Source organism: Ambystoma mexicanum, chromosome 3q (assembly GCF_040938575.1).
Source record: "Ambystoma mexicanum isolate Mex_15411 chromosome 3q, UKY_AmexF1_1, whole genome shotgun sequence".
Lineage (NCBI taxonomy): Eukaryota > Metazoa > Chordata > Amphibia > Caudata > Ambystomatidae > Ambystoma > Ambystoma mexicanum.
The window spans coordinates 675,692,640-675,715,672 of record NC_090926.1 but is presented as its reverse complement, the minus strand read 5'-3'; the positions used below and the strand labels follow the sequence as shown (position 1 = coordinate 675,715,672).

Here is a 23,033-nt window from a genome sequence, read left to right as displayed (position 1 = left end):
TGGCAGACAACACTAGAAATATATTTACTTGTGTGTCTGTTTCTCCATCACACTCTTTACTGGTGGTCTGTGGCAAAACTTCAGCAGGGGGTGGGGGGATTAGAGTGAAGGGAAATTGGATTAGGCCGTGCGCATGCGCAGTATCAACCCTGGAACCTCACGGTGTAATACAATGCCGGTGTGGTACGGGGGATCCAGGCTTCTATTTTGCATTGCGACCACGCCCCCTAATTCTTAATTTCTCGTTGTCAGCACTGCCAGTCCATGTGAACAGTGTTTGATGTATCTTTTGGCATAGAATACAGACATTGTCCCAACTTGCGATGAATTTGAGTGAATGTATCCTAGGTCAGGAGTCTGCAACCTTTGGCTCTCCAGCTGTTTCAGACCACTGCCATCAGTCATAGGCAGCGTAGTCAATGATGGGCACCGTAGACGAACACATCTGGAGAGCAATAGTTTGCACATCCTTACCCGAGGGTAATGGTTAAAGTAGTACATGAGAAGTGACATGCGAATGCTGTTTGTTTTTATTTGTTGCTTCTGTTTCAATTTAGTAATCTTAATAAAAGTTATGAAAACAAATTGTGCATGAAACGGTTACAATACATGTTAACGTGTATTTAAAAATGGTTCCAATTAGTATTTATTTTATTGAAACATTCGTGCACGAATGAGCATGATTTTGGGGTATATGCCTGGAGACCGCCTCCTATTCCGTCTGCCTCTGGGACTGAGCCCTGTACCTATTCCCTTTCAGAATGGGAGCGTTCTGTTCCGTATTCGTGTGGCCGGAGGCCCAGTGACTGGCAGCTATCTTTCCCCCCAGGATGGAAGGCCGCTGCAGCACCCAGCTGTCGACAGGTAATGTTTGTCAGCATTTTTTTGTATTCATTTGATTTGAAGGTTTTTTTATAGCCCCGTCATGCTGCTTTATACCACTGTAGAGAGCCGGATGTGTCCCGTCATGATTGAGCAATGTAACATGCACCTGGTCTCCCATGTGTTTAGCTACACTAACACACACTCCCTGATCATATGAGGTGTCAATTTAAACGTGCCCTTGGCATAAAAGGGTTTATGCCACCATAGCCACACCAGGAAGTTACAGTTAACAAGTGCCTAAAATCAAAATGGGGAAACTGCAACCTTGTCTCGGGAGGATAGCTCACGGGCAATGCGCTCTCCTTGGAAGCAAGACAGCACGGAGCAACACAGGTTCGATCCCCTGGTTGTGCTTAGAATCCTCTGGTTATTAAGCGAGTTATAAATAACCAATCATAATCATAGAACACCAACACAGTTCCTGGAAGGAGTTGCTTTAAGCCTTGCTATTCCATTTTTAAGATGAGCGGGCAAAGTAACTAAATGTGTACAGACCATGGCACCAAAATCTGTCCTGCACAGTCCTTGTGTGTCTGCTGCACTAATACAAAATAACCGTGTTATCCTTGTCAGATTCTGGAATGACAGCCACAGATCAATCTTCTTAATAGCAGGTAAAGGTTAATGGAGCTGTCCCTGCACCAAATGTGTGCGAGCCATGGTTAATCCAGGGAAAGCTTGTTCCTGGTTCAGCCAATGCAAGCAATGGAAGCGGCAACTCTCTGCTACTCTTGAGTCACCTATTTCTAGCTCAGAGCCAAGAGCTTTTATTAAGCCAAGCAGAATCACCCTTTGGTTCAACGAACATCTAAAAAATTTGTGTCCTTCACACTTTCGGTTGCCCCTGAATTGAGGTTACATCTATTTATTGAATGTTCATATTATTATTGTCGCAAGAGCTAAACACAGTAACCAGAGAACATGATCCATACACACGCCGCAAAGATGGTTACAGTTAAGGACTCCACTCTATGACAGCATTCTTAAAAAGGTAGGTGAGATTTAGGATGACCATTAATGGCAGTAAAAGTGGGGACACAATACACAGGGACGGATAAGGATTCCATGGCTTGAGTTACAGAAGGGAAAACGAGCACCATGATAGCAAAACCCTAGGAGGTAGTGGAGTAGCTTACAGACTGAGCGCAACTGACCCAAGAGAGGGGGAAAGACCATGCACAGATTAAGCGTAAGCGGAGAACAGGTAATGGGGGAATGCGTGCATATATTTATACAAGAAGGTGGAACATCAAATCAATGGCAGATTGGGAACTAGTATAATTGAGCCACACAGTGGGGATATGGGAGCAATAAGATGCACCATCAACAGTTTGAAACGGGAGGCCATAGGATAGAAGGCTGATAACGAGGGGAGCTAAACAGTCTGATATGAAAGCTTAAGGAAACCATATGTAAGTTACCTTGTTTTGTTATACACAATAATTCAATTCAGCAAGTTGTGGCAACTGGAGCTAATTTGTTTCTGAACTGAAAGTTGAACATACAATTAATCACCAAGATTGGGTGCCACTAGTGAAGGGGAATATGTCAAAAGGAAGGAGATGGAAAATTAGGTTCCAAGGCAGTGTCTTACTGGGCGCCACACTGATATGATATGATAGGTTACTTATAATGCGCTTAATACCCAGATGTTTCTAAGCGCAGACCCGGGGATCGAACCTGTGTTGCTCCGTGTGGTCTTGCTTCCAAGGCGAGCACGTTGCCCCTAGGCCATGCTCCCGAGACAAACTCTGAAAACCACTAGTACATGGCTCTTAACTTTCAAAGCATCGTGAGTGTATTAGAGAAAATGATTAGTCCAGCAAGTTACAAAACAAAATACAGAACAATTATCTGATTTCTCTCCAAGCTGAGCACATTAATCCAAAGTACATGTAATCAACCAAAGCAATAGTGAAACTACTTCAACAAAATGAAGTAAATCCAGAGAGCAGGTGCAATCGGTCTAGTGAGACTGAAGTGTAACAATAAATCAATCAAGAAGGTACATTTGATCATCCAATAAATCAATCCAGAAGACACATGTGATCAGCCAAAACGTGTTTCCAGCAAAGCTCTTCCTCAGGGCTGTGACTATAATGTACATTTTGCAAACCACAATTAAATCGTAATACAGGTACATGACAAGTGATTGAAACAAAGACGCACAACAAAAAGAACAACATTAAGAGAGAAAAACAGAAGAGAAACAAAATGCATGGCTATGCATATACGTAATGTACATTCTTTTGTGCAGCTTAAATTGACTGTTTTTTTTTATAGAAGATTGGAAACCAGGAGAACAAAGATTCTATAATTGATAAAGTGAAACTATACTTGGTAGAGGAGTATGCCAATTTAGGGGGATTTAAGGACTGGGAATACAAGAGAGAATTATTTGTGTCCTATACAGTATCCTAGAAGAAGAAAAAACCTAGGGGAAGGAGCATTACCCTAGCTTTGGAACATTATTTTTCATCACTTTATTACCATCGAACCGGAATACTTTTCTGTTTACTGAAAACACAAAGAACACTATTGATCTGAAGGAAAGACATTCCTTGCACAGTTGTAATATATTAGTTTTGGGGGCAGAAGTAGGTTTTTCTCTGGACACGACATTTTAGTTTGAGACTTCCTGATATTTTCATAAATTGCTTTAGAGACAGGTAGAGCCCTCTTAGTTTTAGGGATAGAGAGGTATTTTTCCAGCTCTATTTTTCCTTAAGAAAAGTATTTACCCCCAAATCATGCCACCCTTGTGTCCAAGTCGGATATCTGCACCCTTGCGCTATGCATCCTTCCAATACGCTTGTTGCTCACCTAAGTCTTTCCGTAGCAGACACTCGTTCAGAAGAACATAGCTGACCTATTTAAGATTACTACTCATTGCCTGAGACCCTCTGTACGAAATCCACACATGGAGGGAAGACAACTAGAGATCTAAGGGAGAAAGAAATATCAGAGTCCTGAACGCACCCCTTACATCAACATTACAATGACTGAATAGACCACTTGGCCTGCAGCAGAACAACCCATTTTACCTAGCAACCGCTTACCAAGAGGTCCTCTTAAGGTAAGAGGCTTAGCCATCCAGTTACAAGCAACACCTGAGAACTGAATGAATGTAATTGGCAGTAGCTTTAATAATGGCTGATTGGAGTGCAATGACGGTGGATGAGGCGCAAAATCCAGGAGATCTGAGTTGGCAATCTACAAAAGAGGCATCACAGCGAAGTTGGACGCGAGAGTGTGGCTGCATTCAGGAAAGGCCTCAGGGATGAAAAATTGGGGGGCCAGTGGTAGTTGTATGTAAATTACAAGAGAAAATTGTACAGCTTTTCAAAGCAGACATAGACCATACTAATTGTGGCAATAGGGCAAGTGGGGACTGGTTAAAAACCTGCCAAGGGCCAGGCTTTGACACACAAAAAAAGATGGTCACAAAAGGGATGGCCTGAAAAGGGATGTTTCTTAACACATGTGTGGTGCTAATAGAAGGTGAGAAAAAGGCAAAATGACATTGTTATGATCTTGTTCTTTCCGAAAAGCTGTTCAAAGTTGAGGTAAATACTAATGTTGCAGAAAGACAAATGGCAAAGATGCTGCCCTTCTGAAAGGTGAATGTTCAGAGGAAGAGTGCCTTGCCTATTTGAATGTGCTAAGGAACTCTGATGTAACTATTGCCTTTTTCTGAAAACGCGTTCAATATCACAAGGTTGCAGACTGTTGAAGCTGTGATAAAACTTCTGTTGTCAGTAGATTTAAACTTCATGAGCCCAGTTGAAAGTGAAACACTATGGGACAGGCGAGTAGACCCACGTGGTGAATCCTTACAGAAGTTGAACGGGTAAGAGAACTAGCCTGGTGGAAATAGTGGTGCTGTGAAGTCGTCCTGACAAAGATCCAAATTCTGCCTTATTAAGGGAGACTTGAGAAGTGTTTCCAAGATACTGTTGTTATTTTGTGTGTTTCTTGAGTCCGACAAGGAATCACTTTCTCCTATGACCTTTCTAAGTTGTGGAAAAGTATCATGACCAAGGACATCATTGATGCAGTTTGATGAAGTGAAAATCATTATTTCTAGAAGAAGAGATCTTTTTGTTGATTGAACATTATATAACAGAACCTCCTTTTGACAAAGTGAGGGAGTTGAGAACTACATTGGAATTTGTTACAAAGCCAGATTTCCTTGTTTCTTTATGTTGAACATTGAATCTGAACTGAACTTGAAACTTGGGGAAGGGGAGTTCACCCAGGTTATAAAGAGAGACTGTGAATATATGAAAAATACAATTGTTGATGTTTGTTGTGAATTGCCATATATGTTCTTGTGTATTGTATGCTTAAGTGTGAGGGCCAGATATCCTTTGTTAGAGTGTTTCCTTTAGTTTTTGAGAGGCAGGGAAATCCTTATAAGGGTAGGAATAGTGAGGTGTTTGATGACATTTATGATTTTATAAAATGGTGTATTTTGAGGAATCATCCAAAATGTGTCTGCCTCACATTTCTGACACCTCACCGGGACTTGGCAAAACAACTAGCTAACCCAACAAACTAGTTCAACAAAGTGAAATAAGTAACTAATATAACAAGGTAAAACGCAACGTTAAACAATCTTCTAACATAAAAGTATACAATAACAAACAAACTGTCCTTTAGTGGCCTGGGTTCAGGTGCTTTTTTTTGGATTGGTGGGGGATGCTAGGTGGGAGTTTCCTGTAGTTTGGTCTTTGATTTGCAAGGTGTCATCACTTCTCCCCAAGGGGGAGCTTTTCTCATGAAGCTAGGGAGATGCGGCCACTACCCAATAGTCGCCCAGGGGTGGTTTAATGTGAGAGGAACTCATGGGGAGGGACTCGCCCTTTGGGGACAAGGACGATCACCCAGGGTCCAGCCCATTCAACCACGTCACTCGCAAACATTCCCTAGCCATCATTCTATACCCAGCCATTTCATCAAGAGTAAGCCCGTGTATTTCTGTAGCACATGGAATAGTGCCAGAACAGAACATACTGAGACGAGGTAGAACACAGGAACCATTAAGAGTAACCAACTCTTGAGTACTTCCACAAGGTGGCTCACCAGAGTCATGAGGAATGCCAAAGAGACATCTGCAGTTGTTAATGTTGTGCCGGGGTGCAGTCCCTGAGATCAAAATGAAAGAGAAGGACTAAGGTAAGTCACATCACGGGGAGCCCAGGAGTTACCCACTCCGAGTGAGGCCTGGAAGAAAGGCTGTGCAGGGGATGCCGGTGTCAGGCTATGAGTCCTTTGTGGCTCTGCAAGAAGCAGACCCAACTGCGAGGCCAAAGGGAAGAAGCGGTGTCATTATCGCATCAACGTGGCTCGTCGGGTCCCAAAACGGAGCCAGGACTGCAAGGAGTGGAGCACCGAAAGGTGCACCAGGACCGCCGAAGCAGACAAGAGCAGCAGATGCCGCCGACAACAAACCTCATCCCAGGAAGGATTGGTCATGTGCTGCATCCCACAAGAAGGAAAAGGGAGGCACAGGAGACCCAGTAGGGATACGGGGGGGTTGCGAGAGGGACACAACATAATGTTACTCACCCCAGTGGCAACTATAGGGCTATGGGGAACTGAACTGCGTAGAGTGCATAAGGGAGGATCTCCTTCATCCCAGTAGTAATACAATAGCTTCTGGACACAGTAACAGTGAACCAAGACTTGCAGGAGTAGTTCCACGTCGCAGTGGCAGCAATTATTTCACTGACCACCAGTGAAGGGTTTGGGACACTAGCAACAGTGAAGAACGCATCCAAGGAGAACTTACTCATCGCAGTAGCAACCATAAGCCCACTGACCACCAGAGAGAGGTCTGGGACACCAATACAAGGGATTTGAGAACAAGAGGAGAACTTCCTCTACGGAGTGGCAAGGATAAGGCCATTGTCCAACAGATGGGTTTGGGACGTTGCTGGTATAACGAGAGTGGTGAAACAAACAGCAAGTTGAAAGTCAGGAAAAATAACTTTTGAAATACCAGGAGAAGGGAGTCATTATCCTGGGGAAGATAACAAAAAACCCTTGGCACTTATTCCAAAGACACCAGAGGAAGGGAGTCATTCCTCCAGATGAACTGTACAGACCAGCACCATGTCCAGAATCTGGAGTTGTGCAAAGACTGTGTTGAACCCAAAAACCAGGTGAAGGGAGTTATTCCCCCTGGTAAATTGTTTGCTTTGTAAGAGAACATTCTTGTAAATACCACCCTTATACCAGGAGAAGGGGGTCATTCTCCTGGGGAAGGAACTTTCTGTTGGATTATATTAGTCTGTAGTTGTAGTGTCAGGGATAGAAGTAGGTTGTGACACAGGGCAGTGGATTTTGATTTTAACTGATATTTTGACGTGTCCCTTAGTGTTAGAGCAAGGCAGTGAAACCCTGCTTAGATGATAAGGATAGTGAGGGTCTTTCTTTTAAAAATAAGTCTGTAACCACTACCGTGCCACATTTGTGTCAGTATCCTCCTTTGACACCCTTACAGGTCTCAATTCCCCCAGTTCTCTGGCAATAGGGTGGCTCGTCAACTGTCTTAAATACTGTGTTTGTCCTCTTTAGCACAGTTAACTCCCAGGCCTAGTTTGCTTCGTCCCTGATATGGAACTCTTTCTCACTTCTGCGGCTGTGGCGTGGTGTGCTTGTGGTGCTGGCTTTGGGAAAGGAGTAGTCCTTTCTCGCTGCTAGTCATGTTGGATCGTAAGGTGTGCCACAGGGCATCCTGGCCAACTGCACTGAGGTCGAGAGGTGGGTGGCAGATGCATTGCAAGACAGCATGGTGGTGGTGTCCCCAATACAGGGAGTCTCATCACCAGTGTAATAACGTCTTGTGGAGAGAAGCAGGGAACTGTATTTGCAAGGGGCCCCCATGCTGGAAGGCGCACACAATTGACAGCAGCATAGAGCCCCCCTCCAAACTCCCACATCATTCATGTTCCATTCCATGTAGGGGACACGCGGGTGCAGTGGGTAAAGGTGCAGGGAAGGAGCCGGCTACTACAGGCGCATCAGGAAGATGGCAGGAAGCGAGCATGCTTTGGTGGGAGGTGCCAGGTGGCTTGATAGTGGGAGGCTGAATTGCTGCATTTGCAAAACATTTTCTTTGTGCTGTTCTTATTACAGATCATGAGTTTCGGATATCACTCCGGAACATACCACAAGGCTGATATAATTTTAAGAAAACAATATCAGGCTGTGCTATCCTATTTAGCAGGGTTCTCAAATCCCTTGTATTGGTGTCCCAGACCTCTCTCTGGTGGTCAGTGGGCTTATGGTTGCTACTGCGATGAGGAAGTTCTCCTTGGATGCGTTCTTCACTGTTGCTAGTGTCCCAAACCCTTCACTGGTGGTCAGTGAAATAATTGCTGCCACTGCGACGTGGAACTACTCCTACTATCACTATAGGGACATTACACTGGGAGACCTATCTGCACCAGTGCATACATGTGAGGCCACACGACCAAAGCGCCATAACACGACCAAAGCGCCATAACACAAAATCCAACATTCGCCTTCCTTGGCCCACTTGGAAGAAGTGGGTGGGGCTTAGTCCTTTAATTGTAATATTTCCTTCTCCTGCCACTTTCGGGGAGGGGCATAGATGGCCAAATTGACCAGTGTACGGACTCCATGCAAGAAGAGGTGAGGGGGAAAAAGTGTGGGAAGTGTGGTTTATTCGGGTGAGGTCAGAGGAGGTGGAGGTGGTGGGCCAAGAGACCACAGCGAGGAAGGAAGGAGCGGTGGATGAGATTTCTACAGAAGGTGAGATATTGGGTAGGGAGCGTTGGTGGTGCTGCCGTGTGATTATGCACGTTAGTGTGGCAAGTTTTGTTAGACTAGTGTAACGAGCGACTGTGAGCTGAATGGTACAGAGTGAAAGAAGGGTGATTGAGTAGGGTACTTTGGAGACGGGAGTAGAAGTGGGTTGAGGGAGCAGCAGAGTGGAGGGGGAGAAGAGTGCAGGTGGGAAACTGAAGGGGTGAGAAAGGTTGAAAGGACAGAACAGAAGTAGGAAGAGTGAATAGATGTATTTAGAGTTGAAAGAGGAGAACAGTACAAGGGAGAGGAGAGAATGTGAACAGAAATCCTGACTTGAACAGGGTATTTCCAATGCACTATTCCTTATCCCTATAGAAACTAACCATTGGTTAGAGTAGGGAAAATTAGTAAGTCCCAGAGGAATTTAGAGAGATCAGACGAAGGGTCTCTAGGCTAAACACTGTAGTTTTGTAGTATTTAGCATACTGAGGGTGAAGCAAGCCATATACACTAACCGTGGGCTAAGGACGTCCATCTTAGGGAGGAAGTCTTGGAGAGGTGAGATCGGGATGGCTCTATGCCCATTGGTTCTTCAATCACCCTCGCATCGACTCTGAGAATGCTTGTGCTGTCTGTGACGTGCATCAGAAAGCTATTTGTCCCATGCTGTTCTTGTAATTTAACTCCATGTTATGCACTAGAGTATCCAAGTTTCAAGTCACTCATGGTCTGTATTGTCCCTTCAGGCCAGATCACTGCATATACAAATTAGTCGAGCTCATCTGTCTTGCCTCACAGGGCCTTGCATAAGAACAGGCCCTGCACAATCAGTCAATCTCACACGCACGACACACACACACCTTTTTTCACACTTACCTTTCTACACTTGATGGTCTCCTGCGGGTGCTGCTATTTACATCCCCGCCTGGCTCCTCGGTGTCATTCAGAGCTCCTGACATCATGCTCGCTCACACTCACTTCCTGCTCGCGCTTCACGCCCGACAGCCTCAACCTTGTGGTGGGCAGGACCTGTTCCTGCAACTTCCTTGCATGCCCCCTCATCACTTTCAGGGTGTAGAATGTAAAGTTTTAGTCACGTGATAAAGAGACCATATGCTAGGCCAAAATAAACTGGTCTCAAATGATTTACTTTTGCCTACCCTTGCCAACCGTGCTTGCTCTGCGGGTGGTAAGGTACTCAAGTGAGGTGATTGCCACCCTGTACCTCCACACACGCCACTGTTAATATACATTTTTTTTATCAAGGGTAGAGGTTTGTGGAAAATCCAAGCATGCCTGAAAGTTTAGCAATCGTTTGCACAATAAAGTAAAACAATGCTCATTTCATTTGCGGACGCTGCCATCTTCTGGGCTGTTTGCTTATTGCATCTTGATATGGGATAGTCTTTTAAAACACACTCTACATTTTTATTTGTGTTCGTTATTTGTAAGTCGCTTGGACAACAAGACCGTGTTTCAAAGCGCCATAAAGCAAAAAGGGAAGGGAACAAGGAAGTAAACAAACAGTGGAAAAGTCAATTAATAAAAAAATAAGGTAAATAGAGATCCTACTAGGCATTGTGACATTCAGAACATGCCAGTGCAGTGAGAGAGAAAAGAGGGAGGAGATTAAGCGCTATTAGGGTCCCCCAGGGGGGAGTGCTAGAGGTGCCCGTTGAGGGGGGGAGGAGGGGACACCAGGTAATTGCATGAGCGGAGACATCCCTATCAAAGAGGTAAGTCAACCACCCAACAGGTAAGTGCAGGGTGGTGTATGTGATTTTAATCTGGCACACACCCACGTCTCGCCCTCCATGTAGTGCGCAAATTAAACCCTTATTTATTTTTATCTATAAGTTCAATATTCTGAATGATATACCACTCATATCACACCCTTCTCCTGAGACTCTGACCCCCCTTCGCCTCCCCCCTGGTCACACTGAACCAGGAATCAGGCTAGTTTGCAAAGGTAAATATGTATTTAATTATTTAGAATTTAAATCACAATATATTTTAATAGGTAACAACAATCACCAATGGAGTGACAGAACACTGAATAATATCTTTAGTGCACTGGGAATCAAGCAATGAACACAAAAAGAATGCAGCACAGAGAATAATATTTTTGGGTTGGTTTGGAACAGATAGCACTATGGTTAGGGGTTCCCCCTGCAACACCCCTCAACCCACCAATAGGCAATTTAAATAGATGTGAGGAAAGAGCAGGTACTCAGGAATAACACAGATCAAACAGAATATCACTCCCCCTTCCCCCTTTAAACACAAGAGAAAAACGGAATTGACTTTTCCATCGTGTGCCCAAAGTGAGTGGAGTCCCCTTCTGAGGCCACAAAACTGCCCAAATAGTCTAAAAACCCCTGCCTGCACCCCCGCCCACACCCCCTTGCTCCCGCTTCCTGTTTCGTGTAAAGTTCCGCCTCCCGAGCCCGCCCCGCGCCCTGATTGGCCCTCTGCCCGTGTTGTTTTGGCCATAGTGCTCCGTGTGTGCCCCAGGCCCACCTTTAACATCGTGTGCCCAAGGTGAGTGGAGCCCCCTTCTGAGGCCACAAAACTGCCCAAATAGTTTAAAACCCTGCCCGCACCCCCGCCCGCACCCCCTTGCTCCTGCTTCCTGGTTCATGAAAGTCCAGCCTCCCGAGCCCGCCCTGTGTCCTGATTGGCCCTGAAAACCCATCACCCAAGCCATCTCTGACCCTCCCATGGCAGCCCTGGGACGAAGGGCCCAAGACAAAGGGCAGCTCCAACGAGGCGGCTCCAATTCGTATCAGCAGGTATCCGCAGGAGAAGCAAGAAGCAAAACACCGGAGGTCAATCTGCACCAACAAAAAGTAAGTGTTGAAAGGGTGGGGACTGAAGCAAATACTTCAAACCAGACAATCCTACCATTAAATTCTACAAGCCCTATTGTTGTGATTTTAGAACGTACCCTGTTTGAATTTAGAAGTGTGCCTAATATCCTCTCTGTGCAACGTTCAATTTAGAAGTATGCCTATTAGCGTACCCTAGTTGAATTTAGAAGTGTGCCTAATATCCTCTCTGTGCAACGTTCAATTTAGAAGTATGCCTATTAGCGTACCCTGGTTCAATTTAGAAGTGTGCCTAATAGCATGCCTTGCTTGAATTTAGAAGTGTGCCTAATAGAGTGCCCTGATTGAATTTAGAAGCATCCCTAATATCCTCTCTAAGCAAAATTGATTTTAGAAGTGTGCCTAATTAGCGTACCCTGGTTGAATTTAGAAGTGTGCCTAATATCCCCTCTGTGCAATATTGTATTTAGAAGTGTGCCTAATATCCCCCCTGTGCAAAGTTGAATTTAGAAGTCTGCCTAATAGCGTGCCCTGGTTGACTTTAGAAGTGTGCCTATTAGCGTGTCTTAGTTGATTTTAGAAGTGGGCCCAATATCCCCTCCTGTGCAAAGTTGAATTTAGAAGTATGCCTAATAGCGTGCCTTGCTTGAATTTAGAAGTATGCCTAATATCCTCTCTATGCAAAGTTGAATCTAGAAGTGTGCCTAATATCCCCTCTGTGCAAAATTGAATTTAGAAGTGTGCCTAATATACCCTCTGTGCAATATTGTATTTAGAAGTGTGCCTAATATTCCCCCTGTGCAAAGTTGAATTTAGAAGTCTGTCTAATAGCCTGCCCTGGTTGACTTTAGAAGTGTGCCTATTAGCGTGCCTTGGTTGAATTTAGAAGTGTGCCTAATATCCCCTCTGTGCAAAGTTGAATTTAGAAGTGTGCCTAATAGCATGCCCTAGTTGACTTTAGAAATGTGCCTAATAGCGTGCCTTGCTTGAATCCAGAAGTGTGCCCAATACCCGCTCTGTGCAAAGTTGAATTTAGAAGTGTGCCTATTAGCATGCCTCGGTTGAATTTAGAAGTGTGCCTAATATCCCCTCTGTGGAAAGTTGAATTTAGAAGTGTGCTTGATAGCATGCCCTGGTTGACTTTAGAATTGTGCCTATTATCGTGCCTTGTTTGAATTTAGAAGTGGGCCTAATATCCTCTCTGTGCAAAGTTGAATTTAGAAGTGTGCTTGATAGCGTGCCCTGGTTGACTTTAGAACTGTGCCTATTAGCGTGCCTTGGTTGAATTTAGAAGTGGGCCTAATATGCACTCTGTGCAAAATTGAATTTGGTTGCCTAAATATCCTCTCTGTGCAAAGTTGAATTTAGAAGTGTGCCTAATAGGGTGCCGTGCTTGAACTTAGAAGTGGGCCTAATATCCCCTCTGTGCAAAGTTGAATTTAAACAACTATATAAATACCTAGAATGCAAATGGCGGAAAGACAAAACTCCCCTGAGCAGATCCACCTTGGCCCGGCACCTCCATCAGTACAAGACCGAAATCCAGAAAGCAAAAAAAGCCCATTACAACTCCCGAATCCTAAACTGTAAAAACCCCAGCAAAGAACTTCACAAAATCATCACCGAATTCTCCAAACCATCATGCACCACCACCGACCCGACCCCCTCACAATTGCTGTGCGACTCACTCTCTCTACTTTTACACCACAGCCCTCAAAAGAACAAACGCTCTAACCAACACACTAGCTCTCTTACACCCACCAGGCAACCCACCCCCCATACCGGCCAACCCACCACCTGCGACCACTACCCAACCAACGTTCGACTCCTTTAGTCCAATATCACCCGACCAATTTCTCAAACTTCTCTCTGCCCGCAATCCATCCAGCTCTCCTCTAGACTCTTGCCCGGCCACAACCCTCAAAGAAATTTTCGCTTCTGCCTGTGCAGGACAACATGCAAGATCCATCATAAATGACCCCCTTTCCTTAGGAATTTTTCTGAAACATTCCAAATGGTTCATGTCAAACCTCTAATTAAAAAAACCTCCCTCGACCCTCTCGAGCCCAAGAACTACTGCCCCATCTCAAACACCAGGTTACTTGCCAAACTCATCGACCGAACCGCCTACTCATAACTAAATGCCATTGTCAAAGCCAACAATCTCCTAGACCCGGCACAATCAGGTTTCAGAGCCCGACATGGTACTGAAACCACCCTAACCTCAATCTGGGATGACCTTAAAAACACGGCAGACTCCGCTGGATGCGCCGCATTAATCCTTCTTGATCTATCCGCTGCCTTTGACACAATCAATCACTCAATCGTCCTATACCATCCTTCCTCAAAAATAGGAACCAAATTACCCTACTCTCCACCTATTCCTCCCAAGCCCGACCAGTCGACACCTGAGTTCCACAAGGAGCATGCCTATCAGCCCTCCTGTTCAATCTCTACATGGCCACCCTCCCACGAATAATTAGTTCACACAACATCCTATGTTACAACTACGCTGATGACACTCAACTAATTCTAAAACTCCTGAACTCCAAACCCAACTGCCGACCTGACCTCGCTTCCTGCCTCCTCGACATAGAGCTCTGGATGACCACAAACTACCTCTTGTTAAACCCCTCCAAAACCTAAATCATGGTATGTGGCAACTCCGAACCTCTTCCACACCCACTACCCTGGCCATCTGCCTTGGGCAACTCACTGACTCCCTTTAATTCAGTAGAAAACCTTGGATGCACCCCAGACTCTGACCTAACACTCTCACGCCAAGTCAACAACATCTTAAAATCCTGCCACTACCACCTTAAAACTCTTAGGCGCATTTTTCCATACCTCTCCTTTCCCAACAGACACTCTGTGGTCCAATCAACTGTTATATCAAGACTGGACTACGCTAACCCCCTCTACCTCGCATACCAACTGTCTAAACTACAAAGAGCACAAAACGCTGCAGCCAAACTGCTACTAGCGCTTGGCCCGAGAGGCCACATCTCCCCAGCCCTCAAAACTCTGCACTGGCTTCCGGTTGCGCGAAGGGTGACCTTCAAAACCTTATGTATTTCTCACCGAGCACTGCATAAAACCGGACCACAATATCTTCAAGACAAATTTAAACCCTATCACCCTCCACATACTCGAAGACCAAGCTCAGCCGGACTCCTAGTCATACCAAAAACAAACTCAGTCAGGCTAGGTGGATCATCATTCTCAGCCTTGGCCCCCACGCTATGGAACGCACTCCCACCCCACATCCGACCCACTGAAGACCTCATGTCCTTCCGCAAATTACTGAAAACCTGGCTCTTCTCCTAAAACCAACCCGAACTAAAAACTAACGCAAACTGATAACAGCATCTCATTGACTTTACCAAATGCTAGATCATAAAATAGCAATGCAGAATCATGATCCAAGTGAGAAATCGAAAAATAATAACCTCTATTGGTTAGCTAAAAAGGACAAACAAAATAGAATGAGTAAAAAGGATCAAACCTGCGAAGTAGATAAAAAAGGATACGTTGTACGAGACAGTAAAGTGGCCGAAATTAAGGAAATGGACAAAATAAATTAAATGGACAAAGGATCAATGTGGACATGATAAATAAAATGGATAACAAAAATTCAACTAACCCAAACTACTAGATGTTAAATAACAATAAAACAAATAACAATACAAGAGCAAGATCCAAGCGAGAAATCGACAATTAATAACCTCTAATGTAAACTAAAAGGACAAACGGAATAGAATGAGTAAAGTAAATCAAAGCAGTGAACCGGGTAAAAAGAATAAATTGTACAAAAGCAGTAAAACGGTTGAAATTAATGAAATGGATGTAATGATTGCAATGGACGAAAGGAACAAAATGTATGAAATGAATAAAGTGAATAGGATGGAAAGATGAATATAGGAGACGGATGAGTACACAGACAGACAGGTGGCATGCAATGTATGAGTGCATGGTATTAATGGAAAGTACAGAATAGACGATTCGAGTACATGAAACGGGTGTAGTGCTTGGGACAGATGGAGAGCACGGAACGGACCGAGTGCGTACGACAAGTACCATGGACCGAACCGATGGATGAACGAAGGGAGTGGAGCGGATGAAGTTGGTGGAGCGGATGAGTGCGTAAGAGCGGATGAGTGCATGGAGCGGATGAGAGTGCAAAATGAATGTGGGCATGGAGCGGATGAGAGTACAAAATGATTGTGGGCATGGAACGGATGGGAGCATGGAACAGACAAGAGCGTGGTGCGGATGTAGTTTGTAGTGCGGATGTAGGTTGTGTGAGTAGATGTGAATGGAGGTGAGTGGATGTGAGCATGGAATAGATAAGAGCGTGGTGTGGATGTAGGTTGTAGTGCGGATGTAGGTTGTGTGAGTGGATAATAGAGTAGAGCTGATGTAGGGTGTTGAGCAGATTTAGGGTGTTGAACGGATGTAGGGCGTGATGGTGTTGAGCAGATGTAGGGTGTTGAGCGGTGTAAGTTGCGGAGAGGGTGCAGAGTGCGAAGCAGGTGTAGAATGTGGAGCGAGGAGCGGGTGTAGAGTGCGGAGCGGGGGTCGAGTGTGGAGCCAACGGGTGATGTATGGGGATGGAACGGGTGAGGTAGTTGGAAGGAACAGGTGAACTGGTTGAAGGAATGGGTGTTGTAAAGGGACGAAATGGGTGAAGTGGGTGGTAGGAACTGAGGATGGATCTGGAAGAACAGGTGATGTATATAGATAAGACCGGTAAAGTATGAGGAAGAACGGGTGAACTATGGGTCAAATATATGGAATAGACGATTGAAGTATGTGGATGGGACGTGGTGAAGTGGATCGATCAAGTGAAAATGTAGCTGGAACAGAGGAAGTATGGGGTTGGAACGGGTGAAGTATGTGAGTGGAACGGATGACCTGGGCAGACAGAAAGGGTGAAGTATGTAGATGGAAAAGGTGACTTAGGGGGATGGAACGCGTGAAGTATGTGGATGGAACGTATGAAGTATGTGGATGGAACGCGTGAAACATGTGGAAGGAATAGGTGAAGTATGGGATGGAACGGACGAACGGGTGTTGAATGGGTGAAGTGGGTGGAACGGATGAAATGGTAGAACGGATGAAGTAGTTTGATGAATGGGTGATGTGTTTGGAACCGGTGAAGTTGGTGGAACCGGTGAAGTGGGTGGATGGGGGGAAGTGGATTGAACGTGTGAAATGGGTGGAACCAGTGAAGTGGATGGAATGTGCGAAGATGACGTATTGGTGGATGATGCATGGAGAAAGGATAACGTGGGTAGAACGAATGAAAGGAGCATTGCATAAAATGGCTTGGAGTGCATGGAACGGATTGGAGTGCATGGAACAGAGTGGAGTGCATGGAACGGAGCGCATAGAATGGCGGGACTTGCATGGAATGATTTGGAGTGCATGGAACATCTGAAAGAGCATGGAAAGGAAGGGTTGTGAATGCTTGAAACGGTCGTAATGCATGGAACAGTCGGAATACATGGAACGGATGGAGTACATGGAACTATTGGAGTGGGCCCGATCTCAAACACATAAGGTAAACCGCCATATCACATCTCCACGTTTATTCTCTTCCTTACACCACCACTAAGCTAGAACACAGCGATATTCGGTATAGCTGTTCCAATACCATCATTTGCCTCATTCTCCCCATCACCCTAACTAAACACTGCTGGTTACACACCCTCCAGCCTAGGCGTTCTCTTCAGGCCTAACAGAGCCAGAATCGGTCTGGATAAAAACCTGCCAGAACGAACACATACGCTTGATCTCTCAACCACCACACCTACCGCTAAGATGCAGCTATCACACGAATGCCACACCAGCTGCACACATATCCGGTGCTCACACGCACCTTTGCCTCTCTACTCTCTCTACTGACTTGAACTTTGGTTCCCGAGGGCATTCAACCTACCAGCGCCTTGAGACCATACCAATGTACATAAGGCGCTATATAAATGCAAAGTAACATAACATAACATAACTGCAGGGTGGTTTTGAAATTGGCTGAGCAAAAACACCAAATGTGGTAAAGCATGCTTAAATTATTATACATTTCTATGGGAGCCGCTTTGAACAGATGCAAGCAAACACAAGCAATGATTTAATCAAAAGAAAACATATGAAATCTCAAAGGCCAAGTGGGAAATTATTTAAAAGCAATTCGCACGTGCAAACTTTTTCAACAGGGAAATTTGCGGCAAACTTTTACTTATGTGGGTTTTGATATAAAGGGTCATTCGCACTGTTTAGGGGTTGTAGAGATAGCTAAGAATGTTAGGTACAAGTGGGAGTTGAAATTTCGCTTCTATCTCAAAAACTGAGAGCATTATAGAGGTTTTAGTGAGAGGTGTTTTTCGAAAATAAAGACACGAATTTTGGACAAGGACTTCAGTTTAGAATCAGAAAATATGACTTCTGCTTTTACTCAAGGCTAGAGCGTTTGGGCTAGGCAACCAAGTCGGGACAAAGTAAGCTCTGAGACTGATTAATGACTTCAGTAGCAGATCCCCATCACCTTCCCCGGCGGCACCAGTCCAAAGACTCAGTGGGATTTATGGATCAGAGTAACACAAATAAGATGACTATGAAAATTGCACTTTTGCAACTCAACAGAATAAGATAGCATTAAAGATTTTGACACTATTACTGGTTATGGAAGTAAGGATAGTTCAAAGATTAGAGTGAAACAAGATAATACAAGATATACAATAGTTCTCTAGCATCCTATTAATACTCACAATCCACTGGGATTTAAGATTTTTGGACAGTCACGGTACTGGTCAATGGATTGGGTCTATCAAAGGACAGCTCATCAGACGCGAAACTGGATCAGATAGGCCGGTCATCGGAGCAGCACAGGATCTGCCCTTCTTGTTTCTGGGTATTCAAATCAGCGGGATAGCTAGTTCATCAGGCAAGCCTTATGGTAGCAAGCCAGATAGTTTCAGGATGCTAGTTCAGGGTGCTTTCTCACACCACAGCGCTACACTGGGTTGTGAGAATAAGTTTGAGGATTGAGGCCTTGCTGAAAATGCTTCAGCTACTGCTTGGCAAGATTCTTGCATCTGGATCTGGAAGGATGTTAAAGGCTGGATGTTGAATGCTGGAACAAAGTGCTTTGCTGTAATCTGAAGAGAGAGTTAGTCCCTATGTGTTGTCAGCTGTCTCTATTTATCCTTTCAAATGACACAACAAAATGGGTGTATGGGCCGGCTTAACTAAGCTTTCCCCTGTGAAATGGGATTGGATCAGAGCCTTACCTCTGCCTTGCATCTGAGTGATTGGATCAAGGACGGATGATGTCACATTTATGGTTTGGTTTTTACAGTCCTTAGAAACCTCCCCTAGCCACTAGTATCAAAATCGAATTTTGTCCTAAATACATATTTATACATTTGTAACCTCTACAAAAATCACACACAAGGATTCCATATTTTATGGGGTATATTTTCCTAAAAACCCTGCAGCCATGAGATCTTGTTTCACCTTTCTACAGAATTTTGTCCATTTTGTCATGAACACATTTTCCAAACATTCTGCAAATTTCCACAAATATGTATGTTTACCATAGGGATGTGTGTAAAGTTTAACAATTCTAGCATTAATACAGTTCACATAAAACCACTTATATTGCCATTCCTGTCCAGAATATGTTACACAGTTCCACCGCCTCTTGAAACGTAAAGCCAAAAATTAGACTAACAAATCTGTCCTTTTTATGTTTTTCACCACTTTGGATAACAATTTGAGTCTCTAAAAATTGTTCATTATTTATTCTTAGCAGCAAACGGTCCGCCTTTTGTCTCTCCCTGGAGCTCAAGGAGTAGCCCCCTCCTTTGGGGAATTCCTTCAAGGAGCAGTTTATGACCTTTTCACACGTCCATTTCCTGGCCTGGAGGATCTGCCAGTGTTCATTCCTTGGTTGTAGACAAAAGTCTGGCCTAATCCACAATTATCATATGTTAGTGAGTTTCTGCTGAGAGGATTTCCCTCCCCTTGGGGGAAACCTGTTTTTCCACTTCTTGCAGGCCCCGCCAGGCTAATTTATTCTTAATTTCTTGACTTAAAATCCAGCAGAAACCAAGCTAGTTGCATCAAATGACATAGATGAATTACTTTCTTAGCTTTAAACCTGTGGAATCAAAAACAACAGAGATCTGTTTTCCTTTTAGCACCAATGCTTTTATGTTTGCTAATCTGGCAGACTTTTAGTTTAGATAACTTTGAAGTTTCATCAGGAGAGCCCATCTGACAGGGCTGTCGTTCACAGGTAGCCCAATGTGCTGTACACAGATTTTGACAGGGGCTGTCATTCACAGGCAATCCAATTTTTCTGAGAAAATGTTTTGCTCTTCATATTTTAGGACTTTGTACATTCGCAGTGCTTCATTAGATTAAATGAATTTTAATACCAAGCAAGATTTAGAATGTTGAAACAGTATTAAGTACATGCCTTTTGGATTTTTAGCAGCAAAATAAATGTCATTTACAGGCACATTTTTGGGTTTCATCTGTACTCCATGTTTACTTGTCATGGAGCCCACTGGCACATTTTCTGCAGCGTGAGCTCTATTCCACCACACATGCACCATGGGTGGCAGGTTGTTCATCCAACTTTTTGTGTGTTGGAAAACACGGTTTTGGAGGTTTTGACGCACACAAAAGTTTTGCCGCCATTGTTGCTGTTTCTTGCAACATAAAAAGCAGAGTGATGCCGCATAGTATAGCAAAGTGGGTCAATACATCCCACAGTGGAGACAAACCACCCAAGGTGGGTGTGGGCCCCGGGGACATTGCAGGGGGAGGGCTGGTGGGGACTGGGCAGAACCTCCCGACTGGTGGGTGAAGGCCCAGAGGGCAGTGCAGGCCGGAGCTGGTTGCGATTGGGCAGAAGGCCAGGACCCTATTGGACTCTTGAAAGCAGGAAGCTTATTATCCTGTGTTGAGAAAAGTGCTGTTATCTTACAGGAAAATTATATTTTTAAATTTAATGTTGGGGACAGCACAGAAAGGAAGGGTTCTGCCTGGCTGCACAGTCCCTGTTTTCCAACCGATTTAGGGAGGTTTGTGGTCATTTTGAGCTTTCCCTGGGTAATCTGTTTGAGGAGACTCCGGTGCTGGAAATTAAAAAATTGGGGGAAAAGCAATTGGGGGTGGGAGGTGTCTGTCTCGAGCAATAGGGGCAGGGCTAGGGGTGCAGTCATGTCAGGCAAGTGATAGGTTTGTAAAATGCATAGCAAACAACAGATGGCTTACATAACGCTTGATTTATAGAGAGCTTGAAATGAGCACAAATCACATAATAAAACTGACCGTACCTATGTCCATAGATCAACACATTAAGAAAAAGAGTATGATTATGGTTTATCAGCGTGCAAAGTAATGTAGGCCTAACAACAAATCCCCTATGGACCTTACAGCAGTACAATTGAGATGGAAAGAAGCACAGTGAAAAGAATGCAAGACAGATCCCATGCTGGTTGTGCTTGCTTCATGCCCTTTGCCTCTTTATACCTTCCTTCCATTCCTGGTCTCCCAATAGTTGCTTCTCTTAAAGAAGATGCCACAGACCATAACCACTCCCATCACCCACTTACTCCTGTGTCTGCAGCCATCAAACATTACTTACACTTTTATGTGCTTAACTGCAAAACACGCAATAAATGAAAAACTGGAGCAGAGCTCTCCATTAGTCTCCAAACACAGCTGAGCTCATCGGGTTCAGTGTTGTACGGTGGCGAAGGCATGGGGACCTTTTGAGTTCCAATTTCTTTCCGGATTCCAGGTATGAGGAAATCTTGTTCTATTCCTGCACCCGTAGTATCTGATGCAAATCTATCATTTACAGACGGGTGACTGGTACAAAATAGCACCAGGATGATTGATGATTAATCAGGGAGGGAGGCGCAACCAAGTTCCCGGAGATGCTAGCACTAGGGCGACTGTGGATTAATCAGGGGGAGGCGCAACCAAGTTCCGGGAGATACTAGCACCAGGGCGACTGCTGATTAATTAGGGGGGGAGGCGCAACCAAGTTCTGGGAGACCACAGCCTCTTAATGAATATCCATTCTGGCATTAGGAGTGAAAGATGAAGACCCATGCAGGTAATGTAAACAGCTACTCTATTGTAGCCCCCAAATCACCATCCCACACAGCTGCAGCCACTCAACCAAAGGACTCCTTACAAATACCAGCATTCTAACAGGCTAATGGAATGCGTGCGTCACTCAGAATTTCTGCAGATTCCCAACCAGCCAGATGCCACATCTAAATATTTCAAGCCCACCTATACAAAACTAAACACATCTTAAAGAACTAGTAAAAATCCGATCTGCACTACTCTAACTGAAAGGAACCCACAGTTAGTAGATATGGAAGTCGTCATATATCACAAATGCTTCTCCTTGCAGCCAACTCGTCCTTCTATGCATCACCAGTCTCCTCCCGAGGCACACCTGCGCCAATTGGAGCATCTGTCTCCCTGTCATTATTTCTGGCACCTCTGCCAGATCTTGGTCGAAGTCCAAAATGTTCTCCCAAACGTTCCTAGGAGAAGCTTGGAACTCATACAAGTCATTCCTCTCAATTCCGAGACTACTGCAAGGGGTCTGTGGACTCTGAACACCCTGCGGTCCCTGCCTTGCTGGGAATTGGAGGATTAACCATCAGGTGACTTAAACCAGCCAGAGGTACCCAGAATTTCCTAGTAGAATTCTTTAGAAAATAGGATGATGTCACGCGGATGGCTGCTATCCTGTTTTCTCATAAACCTAATTCCATACCCTGCCACCTGTCAATCCCTGGTGTTCCTTACCACTCACTTTTTGTATTCTTATTTACTCTGGAAACTGGTTTCACCTTGGTGGGAGCCGCGCAGTTGGGTATTGTTTCCAGTAAGGATGATCCAGAAGCAGACCCCTCGTCACGTCATGGGAAAATGGTGGACCAAGGAAAGGAAGAGGCACCAGTAAAGCTTCAGGCTCCAAGTAGGACAGAGGCCAGTCTACCTCAAATTATCTGGTGGTCCACAGCATCGAACAGAGTGAATAAATCCAACATGATCAATAGTCCACATGGCCCAGCGATTCTTCATGGATGTCGATTAATGCGCACACTGTTGCCCAACTAGGGCCGACCCCCGATCATCTGTCACCTACTCAGCTGTGATCCTCTCAGGAATCCTGGGGTCGCTGTGTAACTCTGCTCTGACTAACCAGCTACGGCGAATTAACAGATATCCATAACTACGCCTGGAACTAAAGAAGGCTTTTTCAACAAGAGGGGGGGTCCATGACTGTTTAAGGCAGTGGGGGTGGGGGGTGGATATTAGGGGTGGGGGAAGATCACCACGTCTCTGATGAAAGGAAGGGCAGCTTCTGTGCAGTCTTTAATAATGCAAGTCTGGCAAGAGTTGGCAGCTGGGAATGTGTTCATTTTATTTACTGTACGTTTTATATCTTGCAGTGTGACACTGCTAAAAAAGTTAATCTAGCACAGGTGGAGGGCACGG

General features: G+C 44.7%; 1 protein-coding gene across 1 annotated transcript in view; it reads left to right on the top strand.

Moving 5' to 3' along the window:
• The window catches only part of USP43 (ubiquitin specific peptidase 43), a 1,531,566-nt gene that overhangs the window by 1,420,273 nt on the left and 88,260 nt on the right, over positions 1 to 23,033 (top strand). Inside the window, exon 9 of the mRNA XM_069654572.1 lies at positions 761 to 864. Coding sequence (XP_069510673.1) covers positions 761 to 864 — 104 coding nt within the window. The remainder of the gene's footprint in view (positions 1 to 760; positions 865 to 23,033) is intronic.